This window comes from Manis pentadactyla, chromosome 10 (assembly GCF_030020395.1).
Source record: "Manis pentadactyla isolate mManPen7 chromosome 10, mManPen7.hap1, whole genome shotgun sequence".
Lineage (NCBI taxonomy): Eukaryota > Metazoa > Chordata > Mammalia > Pholidota > Manidae > Manis > Manis pentadactyla.
This window is the reverse complement of record NC_080028.1, coordinates 54,600,980-54,622,654: the sequence shown is the minus strand read 5'-3', so window position 1 is coordinate 54,622,654 and position 21,675 is coordinate 54,600,980. Positions and strand designations below refer to the sequence as shown.

The following is a 21,675-nucleotide window of genomic DNA, read 5'->3' as shown; positions in this document are numbered from 1 at the left end:
GTCTTAGGTTGTTCCTCCCTTGAGGAATCTTACCGTCTCTGGCTAACCAGTCATCTTCCGGGGCCATACAGGGAAATGTTAAGTTGGTAAGTGAGAGAGAAGCCTTATTGTTTGAAATGGTTAGCTTTTTATTTCTTTGCATATTTATGCCCTGTGGCTTCTATGCCCAGCATTTGTCTTGAGGTATCTTTACCACTTGGAGGAGTTATGATACTCGGTAAATTTGATATGAGGCACGAATTCTATTTAAGAATTCGTTGTAATTAGGAAGGAAGAAGAAAAGCTATAGAAGTAGCAGGCAGGAGAAAACATGGGAAGATTGATTATTTCTTTGACATATCTTCTTGTAGAGTAACTTCAGCATGTATAGATTTTAAGCTACTACTTAAATTGCGCACACACATTAACATAATAGGAGTATAGTTACATAACCAAAGCATACCTGTAATTACCAGCCATCTCCAGTGAAACCAAGAAAACCAGTTAGGCACCCTAGGCATTTGTGAAAACGTATCAATGATATGATGGTTATTATCTAACTGAATTTGAATAGTTTGAGAAAAATCAGACAAATTAAAACAACCCATTCCTGGGCACTGTTCACATCCCATATGTTGTTTTAACAGTAAATAGTCTGTAGTTGTAAGATTTTGGAGCGCTACAATTTGCACTTCTCCTAATTCTTGGATGAGTTCCAACAGTATAGATCCAGTCAAATTTGTTGTTTTACTGTATGCACAGGCCAGCTTGGATATCTCCTTCATTCCCATGGCAAGTCCAGGAGCTGGTGGGATGAGTGCGTCTACAGCTGTAGCAGTGCGTGGATCTTTCTTGGGGTTTTTTGATGATCATCTTCTGGCATGAGTCTTCCCGAGAGTGCTGATGTTGGAAGTTCTCTTTCATATCGTATCTTAGTTCATTTTCGGGGTAGCCAAATTAGGCTTTGATCCTCTGTATAAACACAAACAGACCCTTTGCCTACACTTTTATATGTCCTTTATATCATTGTGTAGAACTCATTAGAGGTCACCACATAGGAACTGCATTTTTTTTTTTTAATCATTAATCTACACTTACATGACGAATACTTTGTTTACTAGGCTCTCCCCTATACCAGGTCCCCCCTATAAACTCCTTTACAGTCACTGTCCATCAGCGTAGCAACCTGTTGTAGAATCACTACTTGTCTTCTCTGTGTTGTACAGCCCTCCCCTTTCTCCCACCCCGCTATGGATGCTAATCTTAATACCCCCTACTTCTCCCCCCCTTATCCCTCCCTACCCACCCATCCTCCCCAGTCCCTTTCCCTTTGGTACCTGTTAGTCCATTCTTGAGTTCTGTGATTCTGCTGCTGTTTTGTTCCTTCAGTTTTTCCTTTGTTCTTATATTCCACAGATGAGTGAAATCATTTGGTATTTCTCTTTCTCTGCTTGGCTTGTTTCATTGAGCAAAATACCCTCCAGCTCCATCCATGTTGCTGCAAATGGTTGGATTTGCCCTTTTCTTATGGCTGAGTAGTATTCCATTGTGTATATGTACCACATCTTCTTTATCCATTCATCTATCGATGGACATTTAGGTTGCTTCCAATTCTTGGCTATTGTAAATAGTGCTGCGATAAACATAGGGGTGCACTGATCTTTCTCATACTTGATTGCTGCATTCTTAGGGTAAATTCCTAGGAGTGCAATTCCTGGGTCAAATGGTAGGTCTGTTTTGAGCATTTTGATGTACCTCCATACTGCTTTCCACACTGGTTGAACAAGTTTACATTCCCACCAGCAGTGTAGGAGGGTTCCCCTTTCTCCACAGCCTCGCCAACATTTGTTGTTGTTTGTCTTTTGGATGGCAGCCATCCTTACTGGTGTGAGGTGATACCTCATTGTAGTTTTAATTTGCATTTCTCTGATAATTAGTGATGTGGAGCATCTTTTCATGTGTCTGTTGGCCATCTGTATTTCTTTTTTGGAGAACCGTCTGTTCAGTTCCTTTGCCCATTTTTTAACTGGGTTATTTGTTTTTTGTTTGTTGAGGCGTGTGAGCTCTTTATATATTCTGGACGTCAAGCCTTTATCGGATGTGTCATTTTCAAAGATATTCTCCCATACTGTAGGGTTCCTTTTTGTTCTATTGATGGTGTCTTTTGCTGTACAGAAGCTTTTCAGCTTAATATAGTCCCACTTGTTCATTTTTGCTGTTGTTTTCCTTGCCCGGGGAGATATGTTCAAGAAGAGGTCACTCATGTTTATGTCTAAGAGGTTTGTGCCTATGTTTTCTTCCAAGAGTTTAATGGTTTCATGACTTACATTCAGGTCTTTGATCCATTTTGAGTTTACTTTTGTATATGGGGTTAGACGATGGTCCAGTTTCATTCTCCTACATGTAGCTGTCCAGTTTTGCCAGCACCATCTGTTGAAGAGACTGTCATTTCGCCATTGTATGTCCATGGCTCCTTTATCAAATATTAATTGACCATATATGTCTGAGTTAATGTCTGGATTGTCTAGTCTGTTCCATTGGTCTGTGGCTCTGTTCTTGTGCCAGTACCAAATTGTCTTGATTACTATGGCTTTATAATAGAGCTTGAAGTTGGGGAGTGAGATCCCCCCTACTTTATTCTTCTTTCTCAGGATTGCTTTGGCTATTCGGGGTCTTTGGTGGTTCCATATGAATTTTTGAATTATTTGTTCCAGTTCATTGAAGAATGTTGCTGGTAGTTTCATAGGGATTGCATCAAATCTGTATATTGCTTTGGGCAGGATGGCCATTTTGATGATATTAATTCTTCCTAGCCATGAGCATGGGATGCGTTTCCATCTGTTAGTGTCCCCTTTAATTTCTTTTAAGAGTGACTTGTAGTTTTCAGAATATAAGTCTTTCACTTCTTTGGTTAGGTTTATTCCTAGGTATTTTTTTTTTTTTGATGCAATTGTGAATGGAGTTGTTTTCCTGATTTCTCTTTCTGTTGGTTCATTGTTGGTATATAGGAAAGCCACATATTTCTGTGTGTTGATTTTGTATCCTGCAACTTTGCTGTATTCCGATATCAGTTCTAGTAGTTCTGGGGTGGAGTCTTTAGGGTTTTTTATGTACAGTATCATGTCATCTGCAAATAGTGACAGTTTGACTTCTTCTTTGCCAATCTGGATTCCTTGTATTTTTTTGTTTTGTCTGATTGCCGTGGCTAGGACCTCTAGTACAATGTTAAATAACAGTGGGGAGAGTGGGCATCCCTGTCTAGTTCCCGATCTCAGCGGAAATGCTTTCAGCTTCTCGCTATTCAATATAATGTTGGCTGTGGGTTTTTCATAGATGGCCTTTATTATGTTGACGTACTTGCCCTCTATTCCCATTTTGCTGAGAGTTTTTATCATGAATGGATGTTGAACTTTGTCAAATGCTTTTTCAGCATCTATGGAGATGATCATGTGGTTTTTGTCTTTCTTTTTGTTGATGTGGTGGATGATATTGATGGACTTTCGAATGTTGTGCCATCCTTGCATCCCTGGGATGAATCCCACTTGGTCATGGTGTACGATGGTTTTGATGTATTTTTGAATTCGGTTTGCTAAAATTTTGTTGAGTATTTTTGCGTCTATGTTCATCAGGGATATTGGTCTGTAGTTTTCTTTTTTGGTGGTGTCTTTGCCTGGTTTTGGTATTAGGGTGATGTTAGCTTCATAGAATGAGTTTGGGAGTATCCCCTCCTCTTCTATTTCTTGGAAAACTTTAAGGAGAATGGGTATTATGTCTTCCCTGTATGTCTGATAAAATTCCGAGGTAAATCCATCTGGCCCGGGGGTTTTGTTCTTTGGTAGTTTTTTGATTACCGCTTCAATTTCGTTGCTGGTAATTGGTCTGTTTAGATTTTCTGTTTCTTTTTGGGTCAGTCTTGGAAGGTTGTATTTTTCTAGGAAGTTGTCCATTTCTCCTAGGTTTCCCAGCTTGTTAGCATATAGGTTTTCATAGTATTCTCTAATAATTCTTTGTATTTCTGCGGGATCTGTTGTGATTTTTCCTTTCTCATTTCTGATACTGTTGATTTGTGTTGACTCTCTTTTCCTCTTAATAAGTCTGGCTAGAGGCTTATCTATTTTGTTTATTTTCTCGAAGAACCAGCTCTTGGTTTCATTGATTTTTGCTATTGTTTTATTCTTCTCAATTTTATTTATTTCTTCTCTGATCTTTATTATGTCCCTCCTTCTGCTGACCTTAGGCCTCATTTGTTCTTCTTTTTCCAATTTTGATAGTTGTGACATTAGACCGTTCATTTGGGATTGCTCTTCCTTTTTTAAATATGCTTGGAGTGCTATATACTTTCCTCTTAAGACTGCTTTTGCTGCGTCCCACAGAAGTTGGGGCTTAGTGTTGTTGTTGTCATTTGTTTCCATATATTGCTGGATCTCCATTTTGATTTGGTCATTGATCCATTGATTATTTAGGAGCGTGTTGTTTAGCCTCCATGTGTTTGTGAGCCTTTTTGCTTTCTTTGAACAGTTTATTTCTAGTTTAATGCCTTTGTGGTCTGAAAAGTTGGTTGGTAGGATTTCAATCTTTTGGAATTTACTGAGGCTCTTTTTGTGTCCTAGTATGTGGTCTATTCTGGAGAATGTTCCATGTGCACTTGAGAAGAACGTGTATCCTGTTGCTTTTGGATGTAGAGTTCTGTAGATGTCTATTAGGTCCATCTGTTCTAGTGTGTTGTTCAGTGCCTCTGTGTCCTTACTTATTTTCTGTGTGGTGGATCTGTCCTTTGGAGTGAGTGGTGTGTTGAAGTCTCCTAGAATGAATGCATTGCATTCTATTTCCTCCTTTAGTTCTGTTAATATTTGTTTCAGGTATGTTGGTGCTCCTGTATTGGGTGCATATATATTTTTAATGGTTATATCCTCTTGATGGACTGAGCCCTTTATCATTATGTAATGTCCTTCTTTGTCTTTTGTTACTTTCTTTATTTTGAAGTCTGTTTTGTCTGATACTAGAATTGCAACACCTGCTTTCTTCTCTCTGTTGTTTGCTTGAAATATCTTTTTCCATCCCTTGACTTTAAGTCTGTGCGCGTCTTTGGGTTTGAGGTGAGTCTCTTGTAAGCAGCATATGGATGGATCTTGCTTTTTTATCCATTCTATTACTCTGTGTCTTTTGATTGGTGCATTCAGTCCATTTACATTTAGGGTGATTATTGAAAGGTATGAATTTATTGCCATTGCAGGCTTTAAGTTTGTGGTTACCAAAGGTTTAGGGTTAGCTTCTTTACTGTCTTACTGTCTAACTTAACTCGCTTGTTGAGCTATTATAAACACAATCTGATGATTCTTTATTTCTCTCCCTTCTTATTCCTCCTCCTCCCTTCTTCATATGTTGGGTGTTTTGTTCTGTGCTCTTTTTAGGAGTGCTCCCATCTAGAGCAGTCCCTGTAGGATGCCCTGTAGAGGTGGTTTGTGGGAGGCAAATTCCCTCAACTTTTGCTTGTCTGGGAATTGTTTAATCCCTCCTTCATATTTAAATGATATTCGTGCTGGATACAGTAGTCTTGGTTCGAGGCCCTTCTGTTTCATTGCATTAAGTATATCATGCCATTCTCTTCTGGCCTGTAGGGTTTCTGTTGAGAAGTCTGATGATAGCCTGATGGGTTTTCCTTTGTAGGTAACCTTTTTTTTCTCTCTGGCTGCTTGTAATACTTTGTCCTTGTCTTTGATCTTTGCCATTTTAATTATTATGTGTCTTGGTGTTGCCCTCCTTGGATCCCTTGTCATGGGAGTTCTGTGTACCTCTGTGGTCTGAGAGGCCATTTCTTCCCCTAGTTTGGGGAAATTTTCAGCAATTATTTCTTCAAAGACATTTTCTATCCCCTTTTCTCTCTCTACTTCTTCTGGAATGCCTATGATTCTTATATTATTCCTTTTAGATTGATCACTCAGCTCTCTTAAAATTCTTTCATTCCTGGAGATCCTTTTATCTCTCTCTGCATCAGCTTCTCTGCGTTCCTGTTCTCTGTTTTCTAGTCCATTAATGGTCTCTTGCATCTCGTCCATTCTGTTTTGAAGTCCTTCCAGAGCTTGTTTTATTTCTGAATTCTCCTTCCTTAGTTCTTGCATATTTCTCTGCAAGTCCATCAGCATGGTTATGACTTTTGTTTTGAATTCTTTTTCAGGTAGACTAGCTAAATCTATCTCCCCAGATTCCTTCTCAGGGGAAGATGTAGCAGATGCTGAAGCTGTCTGGGTTAGTCTTGTCTGGATCATATTTTTTTGCCTTTTAATGTTGACAGGTGCTATTGACTGTCAGCTGGGAGGGCCAAAATTTTCACTTACTACTGGCCTTTCTTTACTGGGGCAACTGCGACCCCTAGTGGCTTGTGTTGGGTAATTGCGTGTAGAGTGGGTCTTTGTGTCTTGCCTGGCCGGGAGGGAGAAATTTCCCTTTCTGTGGGCGGAATTTGTCTCAGGCTGCTTCTCTGCTTTCGCAGCGCCCGGTGGGGTGATGGATGGGGGGGCTGCTTGACTGTTTGCCTCCGTGAGGGGTCTCAGAGCTGTTGCCCAGGGGGTTAGTGCACCCGGTTTTCCCTGTAATTTCCAGCTGCTGTACTGTGACCTGGGTTGTTTCCGTCAAGCTGTTAAGTCCCTGTCCCTTTAAGACTTTCAAAAAGCCCCCGCTTTTCTTTGTCACAGGGGCATCAGCTTCAGCACCCGCTCAGAGGTCTTACTCCCTGTTCCCCCAGTATCCAGGGCCCCCTGGGCATATACTGTGTCTGCGCTCTGGCCCGGATGGCTGGGGCTGGGTGTTCGGCAGTCCTGGGCTCCGTCTCCCTCCCGCTCTGCCTATTGTTCTCCCGCCGGGAGCTGGGGGGAGGGGCGCTCGGGTCCCGCAGGGCCGGGGCTTGTATCTTACCCCTTTCACCAGTCGCTGGGTTCTCGCTGGTGTAGCTGCAGTCTGGCCACTGTCCTGCGTCTTCTGGTCTCTCTTTTAGGGCTAGTTGTGTTTGTTGTATTTTCAAAAGTATATATGTTTTTGGGAGGAGATTCCCACTGTCCTACTAACGCCGCCATGTTGGCTCCGCCTCCTGATCTGAGGCACTATTTTTAATCTGGAGATTTATATCCTCAATTTATATCTTTGATAACTACCTGTTTTAGCTTTGCTCTGTTCTTTCTTTCTGTAAAAGCTGTTGTCAGACGTTAGACCCCTTCAATTCATTTTATTTCTTCTCACATTGTCCACTTTTTTGTCTTTGCTTTCATTCTGGCTATTTCCTGAATATATTCTTCCAACCCTTCACTGAACTTATTTCAGGGGTTACATTTTTAGTTTCCATGAGCTCTTTGTTTTTCTGACTATTCCTTTTTAATAGCATTTTTTCTTGTTTCATGGATGTAATATCTTTTACCTTTTTTAGTATCTAACTGTAATTGTGTCTTTACAAGAAAGACTTTGCATGTATATATTTAAAGAAAACTCTAACTTAGAGCTTAAAAGTTTGTGTCCTGTGGTAAAGTCACTGAAACAATATCCATGGAGTTTCCTTATCTCTTGGTACATTTAATACTATAAATGGCAAAAGATATCAGTGGAAAACTGCTAGAAAAAGTATACAATGATAACTCAGTAGTCCTTGTTTACCATAGAATATTTATATCTAATTATAATGTCCTAATGTATATTTTACAAAAATCTGCAAAGAAATTTTTATATACTCTTAATTATAAAAAGTTGATTACATTAGATAAGTGGACCTCAAATTTTTTCCTCTGAGTATCTCATGTTTGTTAACAATCTGCACTTTACCAGATCAGTTTTTATAATTGTCTGTGCTAGGGAAAAGACCTAGTTTGTGAAGTAAGCAGTATGAGAGACACCTAGTGGTCAAACTGTACAGATAACTGCTCTTCAAAATCAGCACAGCTTAGAAGGTTAGTCATGATTCTGGCAAATTCTGGGGATTAAGGATATGAGTGGCACAAACTTACATTTTTTAATTATCTCAGAAAAATCACATTATCATGCCATGATTACATTTAACACTTGAGCACAGATTTAGGAAAAGAGAAATAAGAGCAAAAGGCAACTTAAATACCATCCCCAATACAGGAGCATGCGATATTGAAGAGAAGCATTTAGTTATTTTTAAGGATGAATTTTGAACTCCAGCCTTCAGACTGTGTAGTTTTCTTCAACTTTTCCAAACCCATTTCCCCTCTGCAACATGGTGGTGCCTATTCTCATAGAAATATTGTGAGGAATGATGTAACATTGTAGCATAATACCCTGCATACAGATGGCATTAAATTAATGTCAGTTCCCTAAAACAGGTTAAGGCATCCTATTTTTTTAACTAACTCTGCAACTTAAAGTTCTGAGAGGTTGATACTAATATCTTTATTTTATAGGTGGAAAAACTGAGAGTCAGAGAAGCTAACCAACTACTAAGTAGCAAAATACACATTCATTACTTCTCAGTAATCCATGACTTCACAAAACTGGTAGCTTGTGTCAGCCTACAGTGACTTAGGCAGGTCTCATAAGTGCTCTCCAATTTAATTCATCACATATAATTCACAGAATATTCACATTTTCCCCCCATAATGCTTAATGTTCTATCACATTCTTAAAAATCCTCTTGCCATTCTTCCAGTTCACATTTTACCAAAATCATAGGTTTTCTAAAGTTTCTTCAAAAGTACTTCAGTACTTACTAATATTTTTAATAAATTGTTAAAATTAACATACCTGTAAATGAAGACGATTGAGAATGTATTGAGCCCTTATTAAGCATAGTCATTATCTGACCAACAAATTCCTTAGGAATAAAATTTGCATAAGGTAGTATCTCAGTGCTGATAAGCTGAACTACCTAAAACAAAAGGGCAAATTGAAAAGCATTTTTTTTCCCTTCAAAGAAACTGGCTCATATGATAATTTTTATAGTAAAATTTAAATTTCAGTTTAAAAGAAAATCAGTTGAAGAATCTTAAAAGTACACAAATGTTTTAATGTTAATATACAGGATGACAAGTCTACTCATCTGTCTTCGTAAATAACTTCATTATAAAATAGTCAACAACACTACAAACTGTTTACTATGCAGCCATTTTAGTAAATCTTCAACATGATAAATGCAAAGAGTGCTCTAGAGAAAAGTCAGCATATGAAACTTATCCATGTTAGAATAAAATATCCAAGGTAGGATTAAAAATAAAATTTAAATCACCTTTTTATATCCAATAAGCTACAAGAGAAATTAAAATGATATTAATTTTAAAAAAATATCTATTTCTAAAATATAATCTGTAATTTGCCCTTTGAAAAAAATAAGAAAAGTTAGAAGTTGACAAGTTTTAATATAGGAGTAGACAAAGCACAATATTTTGTATCTATATGATGCTTATGTTCTTTATGAACACTTAGATTTACTTAATTTGATTTACTTGAGAATCTTCCTATCCTACTTAAAGCAAATAATCAAAAACAACCCCTAAACAAAAAGCCATAACTAAAAAACTACTTTAAAATGACTTTAAATTCCATCAACAAAATACATTCTTTATAAAACACTCATTATTTGCTTCAAGAGTTCTAGAGTCTTTATCTATAGCTGGATAAAAACAGAAAAATCTAAGCAACTTATTGATTCATTTGAACCACAAGTGCCTGGTTTGTCAAACTGTAGAACAAGCTCTAAGAAACATGCTCAGTGACTAAAGGATTTATTTTACTGAATTAGCTGCTTTTTTAAATTATTAAATGGACACTACTATCTATACAACATGTACACAATACAAAGTTAACAAATATAAGGAAATAATTTTTTTACTGTCAGTGCTTTAAAAACTAACCTTTAGCCTTTGTGAGAATTTTAATGCTTTTAGTTCAGTCTTAAACAATTACTTTACTTTTTAGCAATTTTATACTTTAACATTTCTAATACTTATTTTTCACAAATGGTAAGGAAAATGTTTTGAATAACTTACTCACCTCAACATCAATACTTTCATTTCTTTGAAATTCTTGAATAGAGAGATTATCTGGAGGTATGCTAAGGGAATAAACAAATAAAGCAAGTTATTTTAAAAGGTAAAATATTTCCTGGAAATAAACAGTAATTAAATAAAAAATATATATTTTTTCACTCAGAATGGAACATTACCATTTATTTGAAATAATAGTATTTTTAATTAAAGTTAGTATAAATGACTAAGCTAATTACAAACATGAACTTCCATCTATAAAAATACTTGCTCTAATCTTGAACTATATGAAATCTGTACAACTAAACTTTAAGTACTATGAATTAAAAAAACAAGGAAAAGTAAAGATATTATCATCTGCAGCTACAGCAAAAATACCTGAATTCACTTACACTATTGTCAGTGATTTAAATAAAAGGGCCTTGGTCAAGTTGCTGCATTTTTCCCTCAGAGACACCTCATTAATCATTAATTTGTAACAAACACAATGTAAAGATTTTTACAATAAAAGAGAACATGTGAAAAAAAAAGAGGACTGATTCAGACTTTCTAAAGCTGAAAATTATCCCAGCAAGATAGGAGGGAATCAATAGCCCTGAAAGAACCAAGGTGAATTCTAAACCCTGTGGCTCTTACTAAGAATGAGCAATAAAATGGTATTAAGCATATGAAACAGTGAAATATATTTACTTAGGAACAGTTGAGGGTGGTAATGATTACTACAGTAAATGACAGCTAAAATTAGAGAGCCAGTCACTGTACTAAGAGCATGATTTGTATAATCTCATATGTCCCCACTGTAACTACATGTATTATCATCATGTAATTGACAGAAAAGCAAACTAAAGCTTAAAATGGCTTGTTATACCCACAAGAACACACTGTAAGTAAATGATAAGGCTACAGTTTGAACCTAGACTTACCTGCTTGAGCCTAACTTCTCTTTTATGTTCTAAATGTAAAAACGGTATTATCATATTTGGGTTTACAGGTCTAGTATAGTTTTGTATCTAGGACTTCTTTTGCTCTACTTGGCATTATTTGGTTATCTATTTACAGGTATTAACACACACACACACACACGAACATACTACATTTTGGGGACCAGATCTTGGTTTGCCTGATGAGGACATTTTTCATCCAACAAATATTTACCACGTACCAACTACCTTGTGTCAGGCACCAAACAAGATCCAGTGTGAACAGGATGGACTCAGTCCCCATTTCACAGAACTTACACTCTGGTGTGCAAGTCCTAGATTATATCTAGTATAAGGAACTACAGGAAAAAAAATTTAAAGACATGTACCTAAACTTGAACCAATAGTGGGAATTTTACAACCACTACTATCAAGGTAGCTTTACAGATTCTATCTATATCTCTGGAAGTAAAAGCTGTGTTTAATTCTAATTTATAATCAAGGAATATAATTTTTTAGTGATAAAGATGGTGATGATGGTAGAGGAATCTAAGGATAGCTGACTACCCCCAAAAAGCTCTTTAGGAACATACACCAATGATATTAGTGCTATTGGGATCATATATCAGGAACATTGAACTGGAGTCTTAAAATATCTTATAATAAGGGAAGAAAGTAGCCCACAAGGCTAAAAACTGAAAGGTTCACTAATACCAATGATCAATAAATCCGCAAATTATTTGATTGTGCAGATTCTGATTTCAGAACACAAATTAGTGGTTATTCATTTTAATTTATTAGTTTCCTTACTAAACACTTCGAGCATATCAGAAAACACTAGATGAACTTTAAAAAACACTGATGATTAACAGAGTTTACCTATAATTTATATAATAGGAGATGGTTATATAAGATTTATAGGCCATATAAGATTCTTAAATTCTCTAAGTTTGAGGAGTACAGCAGTTAGTGGTTTTTAAAAAATTCTTCACGAGTCTATTAAAAATAAACAAGCCCTCGAACTGACAAAAACAGTTGTGTTTTTCTGGCAGCCATTAATCTACTTTCTGTCTCCATGAGTTTGCCTTATTATAGATATATCATATAAATGAGATCAGACATTATATGGGCTTTTGTGTCTGGTTTCTTTCATAATGTTTAGCATAATGTTTTCAAGATCCACCTATGTTGTAGCATGCATTAGTATTTCATCCCTTTTTATAGCTGAATATTCCACTGTATGGATATACCACTTTTAATTTATCCATTCATCATTGATGCTGGTGAAGATTTGAATTGTCTTTATTTTTTGGCTATACTGCTGTGAACATTAGTGAACTAGATTTTTGTGAACATGTTTCCTTTCAATTATATTGGGTAGTACTTAGTGATTTTTAACTTAAGGTCCACAGACCATTAATTATAGAAAGTTCCACTAGGCCATGTGTCTTCTAGAGGACAAGTACCATGTCTTGATACTCTGAAGCTAGCTGAATGAATTCCTAATAGACCATGAGTGTCTGCCAGATTACAGTCCATATGTTTTTTACCTTTGTGTTTTTCTTTTTCTCATTTAAACTGTTTACTTATGATAGCCTTCAATGATGTCCAAAGCCTTTCTTCTGGTCTTATGTGTATTTCTTTGTTATAGTAATGCCTTGCCAAAGCAGCTGGCAGACAAAAATAAATTGGGAAACATCAATGAAAGGTATGATAAGTCATTGAGTCTTACCGTATATATTAATTAGGTTAAAGGACTTACAAAAATTCCAACATATAATATATTCAAGTATTAGTATTATCTAAAAAACTAAGTTCTTGCTATTTTAAGTAACATTCCTAAATACTCTTCCTACTATTCAAATACTACTGATAGACTTCAGTTATAGAACACAGTATATATGTGGCATAAAATAAAATTTTGTGATTTCGAAAGCAATCAATTATTTCAAAATCAGAAACAAAGGCACAACATGAAGACCTTCTCATGAAACTGTGGAAATGTGCATGGTTTTTAAGTTTTCTTTGTGAACACTGCATTTTAGTAACAACTGAGGAAAGCTTTCATTTAGAGTCTTAAAGTACTTGTGGGCTATGAAATAAAAACTAAACTGGTTAAATTTATCCAATAAAAGCTGTTCAGTTAGAATATTCATTAAAACATTAAGTCAAACTATACAATTGCGGACTTTTACAACGAATTCATTTTGTTTTGCAACTAAGAAAAATGATGCCTCATGAGGGGAAATGACCAGATCATCAATAGAAAGTAGGTAGAAGAGTCCAAAGTAGGTCACAGGTCTCCTGTTACCATGCAGAAGGCATAACTCTGTAACTAGAATAACCATAATTGTGAACACTGATTCTGTGTTACCTGATAGCAAAATTAGTACCTTTATTATTTTCTAGCCATTATAAACAATTCAAAATTTAGAAGTAAATTCCTGATCCCAGTTATTTAGAGTTTTGGTCTTTAAAATTTTGGTTTAAAAGATGACTGCTTCATGGGAAATGTCACTTTCTCTTAAGGGAAAGAAATAATGATGAGAATAATAATATTGGTAGGTAGCAAGTATTTTAAAAGGCAATGTGTACCAGATACTATTTTAAGCATTCACATATTTTAAGTGACTTAATCCTCACAATAACCCTGAGTTAGGTAGCATTATTATTCCTATTTAACAGATGAGGAAAATGAGTCACTGAAAAGTTAAAATAACTTGTCAAAATGTCACAGTTACAAAGTAGTACAGTTGTAATTTGAATCCAGTTGGTCTGGCTCCTTAATCAGTGCTCTTCTTCACTGTGCTAGCTGTTTTTTTAAGCAATGTGATTTTTAATGTAGCCAATATACTCAAATCTTTATGTAAGTAGGGTCTCAGTCAGGTAAAAGATTGTTATTCAATTAAACTACAACTTCATTAATACAAAATTACATAAAATGTACATTATCTATGAGTAGGCCTTTGGTTCCATTGTCTACTTTCCTACACACACAAAAAAAGTACTTCAGAAAACTGAAATTAATAAAATAAGAATAAAGTTTGGAAAATGAAGAATGTTCAACAAGAGACTCAAGAATTTAAGTAAGGTGGTAGAAGGATTCAGCTACAGAAAAAGAAATTCTTCAAGATGTTTCACTCATTGCAAAAAAAAAAAAACTGATCCAAAAGCTTATTCAATTTATCAGTAGGGCAATATGCATATACAGACAGATAACTGGGAAAGAAACAGAAAAGTTTAAATTTCTAAATCTATTTTCTTCATACAAATTAACATAATGGTCTGGGCAATGAAATCTGCAAAGAGCTCAAATTTTCAGTTATTTTAAAGATGAAAACATAATCTGTTTGAATATGCTTTGTGAGTCCCTATAATTTTCTTGCCAATGAAAGAGTATGTGTGCATTGATATCAATAAGATTTCTAAAGATGAGAAATACATATGAAAGCAAAGCAAAGTCTGACCATTTGTGGAAACAGAAATTAGGATCTTGTGTCACTACTTTCAAGTTTTTTTCATAGCTTTTACAGAGAAAAACAAGTTAACACTTCTGCTCTGCACAACTTTTCTTAACTGAATGGCTAAACCACATTAGAAAGGTAGACAGGATCTCTTCAGTTAAGTCATTTTATAGTGGACTCATCAGATCATTATCAATGTGCCAGTGTGTTTTTCTCTTCAAGCACATCAAATTCATAGTTTAAATGATTTCAAACTAATAATTTAAAATTGTTACATAGTACTGCATGGTATGTTTATCATTCTATAGTTTTAAAAAAATGATAAATGGATATAAAAATAGAAAAATTTTTATTGTCACAGAATTTTTGTATTACAACATAAAGGAAAATTAGATTGATTATAGGAGGAGTGAAAAGTACCTGGTTATCATAGCTATGACAGATAAGTCCATTTTTAATAAAATGTCAAATTTTAGATCAGTGCTTCCCAATAGAACTTTCTGTGATGATGGAAATGTTCAATAATCTGCACTGTCCAGTATGGCCAGTAGGTACACATGACAATGAAAATACAAAATGCGGCTAGTGAAACTGAAGAACTGCCTTTTTAATTTTACTTAACTAAAAATCTCAAGTCATCGCAGCTAGTGACCAATGTACTGGATAGTACAGCTCTAGATGGACCACCGCAGATTCCTCATTCAAAAAAATTCAAGTCTGTATTTCAGTTATCCTACTGTCACTCAGTGAGGGTCAAAATAGCACCCTTAACATAAGCCCTCAGTTGGACACCACACAAAGATAATTCCATTCTTCTTTGACAAACCTAAAAGCTTAAAGAACTGATCATTATCACCACTGATCTTACTTATTCTGGTAAAACACTGATTTTCAGAAATTGTTTTCTTCTTGCAATCTGCCAAATGGGCTTCAGCTTTTAGAAACGGATCTTCTTAGCTTCACCAAGTTAAAACCATGATTTCTTAATTATGATGCATTCATATGGTCTTCTATATAGATTTCTGTCTTATAACCAAAAACACTATAAAGAGTAAAAATCTCCATTGCTTACAGATAATGTACTCAGTGGATAAATGCCTAAGTCAGCTGTGCTTTGTATACAATCTAGCAATCTTAATAATCAATTATTTTGTAATGAATTAACAAAAAATATTGTTTTTAGAGCAATTACAAGTATAATGTGCACTTCTGGAAAGTCTTAATTGTGAAAATGAAGGAGCTGACCTTTTAGTAAAGAGAAAGTCTTCAAAAGTATTGGCTAGTTCTGGCCACATACTGTCAAATTTTCCAGAGGATGCATGCTGCCGGGCAACAGGTAGCCCAATAGAAAGAACTTTGAGGAGAGAAGACACTGCCAGTTTCCATGTGCTTTCTGACGGGCAGGAATACTTCAAACTGAGAGGAACCCTAAGGGTCTGTGAAAATACAGACAGTTTAAGATAAGTATTCATCTAAAAATACATATACCACTTAAATTACTGAAAAAATATATAACAGAGAAAAAAATAGCAGAGGCACTTTCATTTAAGAAGGATGTTGTTTTCTAGAAAGACCAAGTCTCCGACACGGTCCTAAATCCTACTACCTAGAATGCTGTACTTTTAAATCTTGTCTCCATTTTATTAACAATGACTCTGAGTAACAACTTTTTAGAACCTCAGTTTCTCACAGTGAAAAATAGGGATGTTATCTGAAAAGTTAAGAATAAGACTAAGAAACTTAAAGCTTCTCTCAACTTGGTGTTATGGAATTAAAACATTTTGCCACAGTTATAGAAGAATATAATTTGACTGATGGAATTCTGTCATCCAAGAGAATTAATAATGCTTCTATTTTTTGACTAATGGTTAGGTAAGTACAGTCTAAACAAGTATCATTACTTTCAAGTCTTATGTTTTATCTCCAACAGTCTTTGAATTTTATCTTCTACTTTAACATTTTATGTACTTTTTTCCTTTTCCAAATATTTCAGTAAAAATGATAATTCAAAAGGACAGTTTTTTTTATCTTTAACCCTAGAGGAGCAGAGCATTTGAGCTTTATAGATACTAGGATGTTGAGAGTTACTTTTTAAATAGTCAACTTTTAAGGCAGGTTGCTGTTAACCATTAAAGAACTAATTTGGTGGTTCAGAATGGACTTTTCTCGTCATAGTTCTGTCCAGCAACTAGAACTCTAGACTGACCAAACTACCACAGTGAGCTATCCCAGGGCTTATTAACAGTTTCAGCATTCCACTCAATAATTTCTATTAGAATAAAAAACCATAGTCTGAGACTATTTTTTTTTTAAATTATAGTCTGAGAAAGAAAATAAATAGGAGATAAATTTTCCTACTTCAAGGTGAGTGAATATAAAACCCAATTTCATCATTGTCCACAGAAATTATTACTGAATCCTCACAAAGTAAACAAATAAGCCATTAATATAAACATGAAATTGGGCTCCACTAACAGATAATTAGCCTACCCATATTTATTCCTTTCCCCTCCCCTTGTGTTTTGGGGGAAGTTGACCCCACTTCCAGTTGGCAATTAGGGTTAAGGGGATGATTAGCTTCTTAAGCCAATCAATCTACTCCATTTCCCTGGCCATAAGCATTGGTTCAAGACTGGGCACAGCACTAAAGCTGGTCCATTTAAGGTTAATTTTAGGAACTTAAGAAAAACACGACAGAAGCATGCACACACACACCCCTCCTACTGGACATATTATCCCTTTATTAGCCTACAGCTATAAGGAGAAATATACATAGGATGCAGTCAACCCTTGGAAAGCAGAATAGAGAGAAAAAAATTGGTTTCTGATGATTCTACTGAATCACTGCATATACCAATTCTAAAGCCCTCACTCTATCTCTGAATATTCCAACTAAGCATGCCAATAAATCCCCTTTATTGTTAAAGCTAGTCAGAGCCTGAACGTATGTCATTTGCAAACTAAAAATTATGTAAGGGCCATTCTGAGTTAACATTTTATAATTAAAGATTAAAGTGTGGTTTACTACCACAATATTTTACTAAATTTAAGGAAATGTTAACAACAGCATATCTATTTATTATTTTTCAACATAATTAAGAAACTAATACAGAGATTGGCATAAAGTATCTACTCAGTAAATCTATGTAGAATTGGGAAATTCAGTTCTTTTTGTCACAAAACACACAATTTTTTAGAAGGGAAGAGCCTTGTCCAATTAACCACAATACAACATAGTTAGTGGCAGCTACAAAGTATTTGGGAGTATAGAAAAGGGACTATTTAGTTCCTTTAAAAATACAAACTGATTCATGTCACTCCTCAACACTGAACCCTTCAGTGGTTAAAGAATAAAGTCTGATTCTTTATGACAGCTTATGACACCCTTAACTACTTTTTCAGACTTATTTCAAGCCCAGTCACCTCCCTAAGTGGCATTTTTCAACATTTCTTGAAAATATACCATGATCTTTTACATTCCTCAATTTACCTAAAGAAGATTTACCTAAATTAAAATACTTTCTTCCTTTTTACCCAGCAAACTCTATTACTTTTTTGCAAGTTTCATCTCTGCTAATCCTTGCTAAAATCCCCTAGGCAGTGTAGTTCTTTCTTTCCTTGTCAAAGGGAGAACTTTTTATTCAACACTGACGACTTGGCAAGTATTAAATGATGTATCTCAATTAACTCTCTTAATAGTTAAGAATGTAAGTGGTATTGGTATTATTCTACTTTTACAGATGAGAAACACTCTTGGGACAAGTTCATTTGCCCAAAATAACAGAGCAGCAAGTAAACAGGAGTGCACTCTAAGCCAGGTCTATCTGAATACAAAGCTGCGTTCCCCTGTGGCGTTCACTTAGCACTTAACATACTGTATGATTTGTTTTTCTATATTCCCTTTATTCAATTATTAAATGTAAGAATTATTATCTCTACATTTTTTTAAAGCAATTTTTTTGTTGTTATCGTTAATCTACAGTTACATGCAGAACATTATGTTTACTAGGCTCCCCCCTTCACCAAGTCCCCCCCAACTCTACTTTTCATTTTTATCTCTAATATTTAGTTAGTGCCCAGCAAGAGATGTGCTTAAAAAATATTCTCAAAAAATGAGGAGAGAGGACAGGTGTGATGGGTAAGTGGTGAGGGGTAGAAAGAAATATGGCAAAAGTCAAGGGAAGGAAGAGTTTTAAGAAGGCAAAGGCAGTATCATGTTAGAGGGAAGATAAAGAATTACAAAAGGGCTTAGGGTGTGAAGCTTTGGTCTTCTGTAAGTTTAGTTTTGTAGTACATGGAAGTAAGGCAACAAACATTAAGTTAAAAGTGAGCAGTGGTTAGGTGAAGGCCACACCGTTTAAAGGAGTTTGAAAGGATGAAAGAGGACAGCAATTTGAGTAGGAAGTAAATTGAGAGAAAGTTCTGGTATAAAAGGTTTTATCATCTTTCCGGGAGAAAGTAAGAGAGGCTAAAAGGACAAAGAAAGAATCACCAACAAAGAAAGGCAAGAAGAGGAAAGGATGAACACGAAGAGAGGGATGAACCTTGGACAGAGAAAGGCATTCCTTCTTGAGGGAACACAGTTCATATGGCCCACATTTGTTCAGTAAATAGAAGGCATATCCACCCACTAGGGGAAGAGCAAGGCTTAGGTTTACCTTTCAAAATAGAGGGAAAAAACAAAATAAACTTTGGTGGAATGCAACACAGTTAATAAGGCATGAATTTTTTAAATGGTTGTCCATCATTAAGAAATTGGCTTAAAAAAAACCAACAGTATATATGAGTTCCTCCCTGGATGCTCATCAAGTTCAAAGTATAAGTAATGATCTAAGAAACAGGATCCTCACCCATTGTCTTATGTGGCAAAAATTAAGAAATGTAAAAAAATTGACTTCTTACTTATTAAAATATTATTCATTAAAAAAATTCTCATACTTTAGAAAAATAACTTTCTATAGATTATTATGAACATTGGAGACAAGTCACTGCACATAATAAGTTATATTTTCCATTTATCTCAACATATATTATTACCTAGAGAATAAATTCAAGAATACTGTTCAACATCAAATGAAAGTACAGAAATTAAAAAAAAATACCTTAATAATGTTCTGGAGTACTTTTTCATTCACCACTGCTTTGTGACAGGCTGTTTTTTGGTATAAATCCACAACTACTTCTAAAGACCTTTCAGCAAATGGTACATAATTCAAGGCTACCCATTCTGCCTAAAAAGTAATATTTTCACACGGAGTTAAAAATAAATGAGATTAAATGAAATAACATTGTTTTCAAAGAGAAAGCTTCTTTGTCTTAAAGTTCAGACCTTGGTTTTAAGTCAGATTATATTACGTGCAAAGTCTTCAAAGAGAAATGACTTCGTGAAAGAATGATTTTCAGCCAGGCAAAAATTAAAACTATCAGGAAAAGCACAGAGAGCATTCTACCAAGAACTGGGAAAGATGTACTTTACTTGTTGCCAATAGGATTAGGACAATTTTAGGAAATTTAACTCACCGGTGCAAATAGTTGGATCTATTGTGATTCCATTGTGTTGCAAGACAAATAGAATGAGAAAAGTTAATACACATTAAAACTACTTTTCCAACCATGTAAAATGATAATTTTAATGTTGAGTGAACAAAATTAGCATGTCCATGCATTCAAAATTTACTTTTCCCCTAAGCCAGAACAAAGTTAAAATTTGCCAACTATGGCTATAAAAATCTTTTATGTAAAATCCAACTACATTTCACACCAGTAGTAGATAATTTCTTAACAACACACAGATTTCTTCATTTTGCACTGCAGGTATCTATTTTTGATAAGATTGGGCTTAGGGATTTAGAAGCCATTTTGTAGTGGGATGGGGCAGACAAGAAAGGAACTTTGAAGAAAGATGTACTACAGAGTAACATGAAATTCCCAACTTTCTGGAGAGCCACTTGGGAAAGGAAAGTCATAAAAAAGAAAAAAAAATAACACAGAAAAAGTTTTCCTAATTGTGTTTCTTTTCAGCTTAAACTATTAGCAGACGTGAAAGTTTATTTGTAGATGAAAAGTTTGAGATAAAGTCCACCCAAAGTGAAGCTATTTTTATAAGCCATAAGATTTTACAGAGAAAATATAATTGACAGCAAATTACCTGATTATATTTTGCATTGGCAATGTGCTTTGTTTCCAACTGTCCATATTGTGGAGGTTTACAGGAAAACTCGACAAATGCCAGTAACTGGTCAAATATGGCTGGATACATTATCTGCATGTTTTCTGAACCTACACAGATAGCCTGAAAAAGCAAAAAATGAACAGCAGAATGCATACTCTGAACTCCATCAAGCTCTTTTAAGCATATGCATTTGTTTAACCAAAGAATTTTAATGACTACCCTATCTTATGTAAGTATTATACAGTATTTTATAAGCCCTGAAGGACATAGCTGTTTATAAGCTTTTAAAAGCTATTATTGAATAAAGTGTAGGCTAAATGTGTTAATCTGCTAAAAACAGTTTTTTAATAAGTGTGATTTATTAACACAGTGGGAAAAGGGCAAGTACTTAAAGAGAAGTTCCAGGCAGTCCTGAGTTTCTACAATCTGATCATGCAATACATTCAGTAATACAGCCTTTATTTAGACCATTATGAATGCTTTGCAGACCAAGATGATATTGCTGATATTGACTTCTACTTAAGTGATGATATCAGCTCATCGAAATGACAGCCAATTTCTGCATTATGCCTGGGCCACTGACTTTAACAAATAATCATGTGCATGCATTACAGTTGGGAACATAGTAATGTATCAAAATTTGTTTCTAAAAGAAATGTATATATCAATTTTTAACAGGGCCTTGTATATTTCATGTCTATAATATTTGCACACAATTTAAAACAAAAAAGTAAAAATATTTGATAGAGACTAAACATTACAAATAATTTGATAAAGAATAAAATGTATATCCTGACACTGCAAATTTTAGTTAACTTTAAGTATGTTGAAAGTACTTAAAATAAATTTTATGGATTTTTTTTTCCCTAACCATAAATGTGTTTTCTTATCTCATTCTTTCATATTTTCCTGTTTTGGTGTTTATTTTTCTCTGTGAAAATAATATTTAATATTTTTAAGTAGAGTCTAAAATATACTCATGCTTTACAAAACAAAAAGTAGGATCATTCTACACTTGAGATACCCTCATAATATAAAGTCAAAATTCAAAGCATTTTCTTTTAAAGGTTGTGCACATTTATATTATGCAATCCATTTTTAAACCTGTCAGATAATAGTTTCATTTTCCCCCATAGATGTAACCATTTCGCTGT

The 21,675-nt window shown here is 34.9% G+C and overlaps 1 protein-coding gene across 4 annotated transcripts in view; it reads right to left on the bottom strand.

The window, feature by feature from the left end:
- The window catches only part of MON2 (MON2 homolog, regulator of endosome-to-Golgi trafficking), a 121,526-nt gene that overhangs the window by 19,914 nt on the left and 79,937 nt on the right, over positions 1 to 21,675 (bottom strand). For 3 of the 4 annotated variants that reach the window (XM_036894819.2, XM_057486843.1, XM_057486844.1), the window contains 6 exons: positions 20,498 to 20,641; positions 19,870 to 19,887; positions 19,452 to 19,580; positions 15,595 to 15,785; positions 9,973 to 10,033; positions 8,728 to 8,851 (listed from right to left, as the gene is read on the bottom strand). In XM_036894819.2, the coding sequence (XP_036750714.1) occupies positions 8,728 to 8,851; positions 9,973 to 10,033; positions 15,595 to 15,785; positions 19,452 to 19,580; positions 19,870 to 19,887; positions 20,498 to 20,641 (667 nt within the window). The remainder of the gene's footprint in view (positions 1 to 8,727; positions 8,852 to 9,972; positions 10,034 to 15,594; positions 15,786 to 19,451; positions 19,581 to 19,869; positions 19,888 to 20,497; positions 20,642 to 21,675) is intronic. The other variant, XM_036894821.2, reaches the window with a different exon arrangement.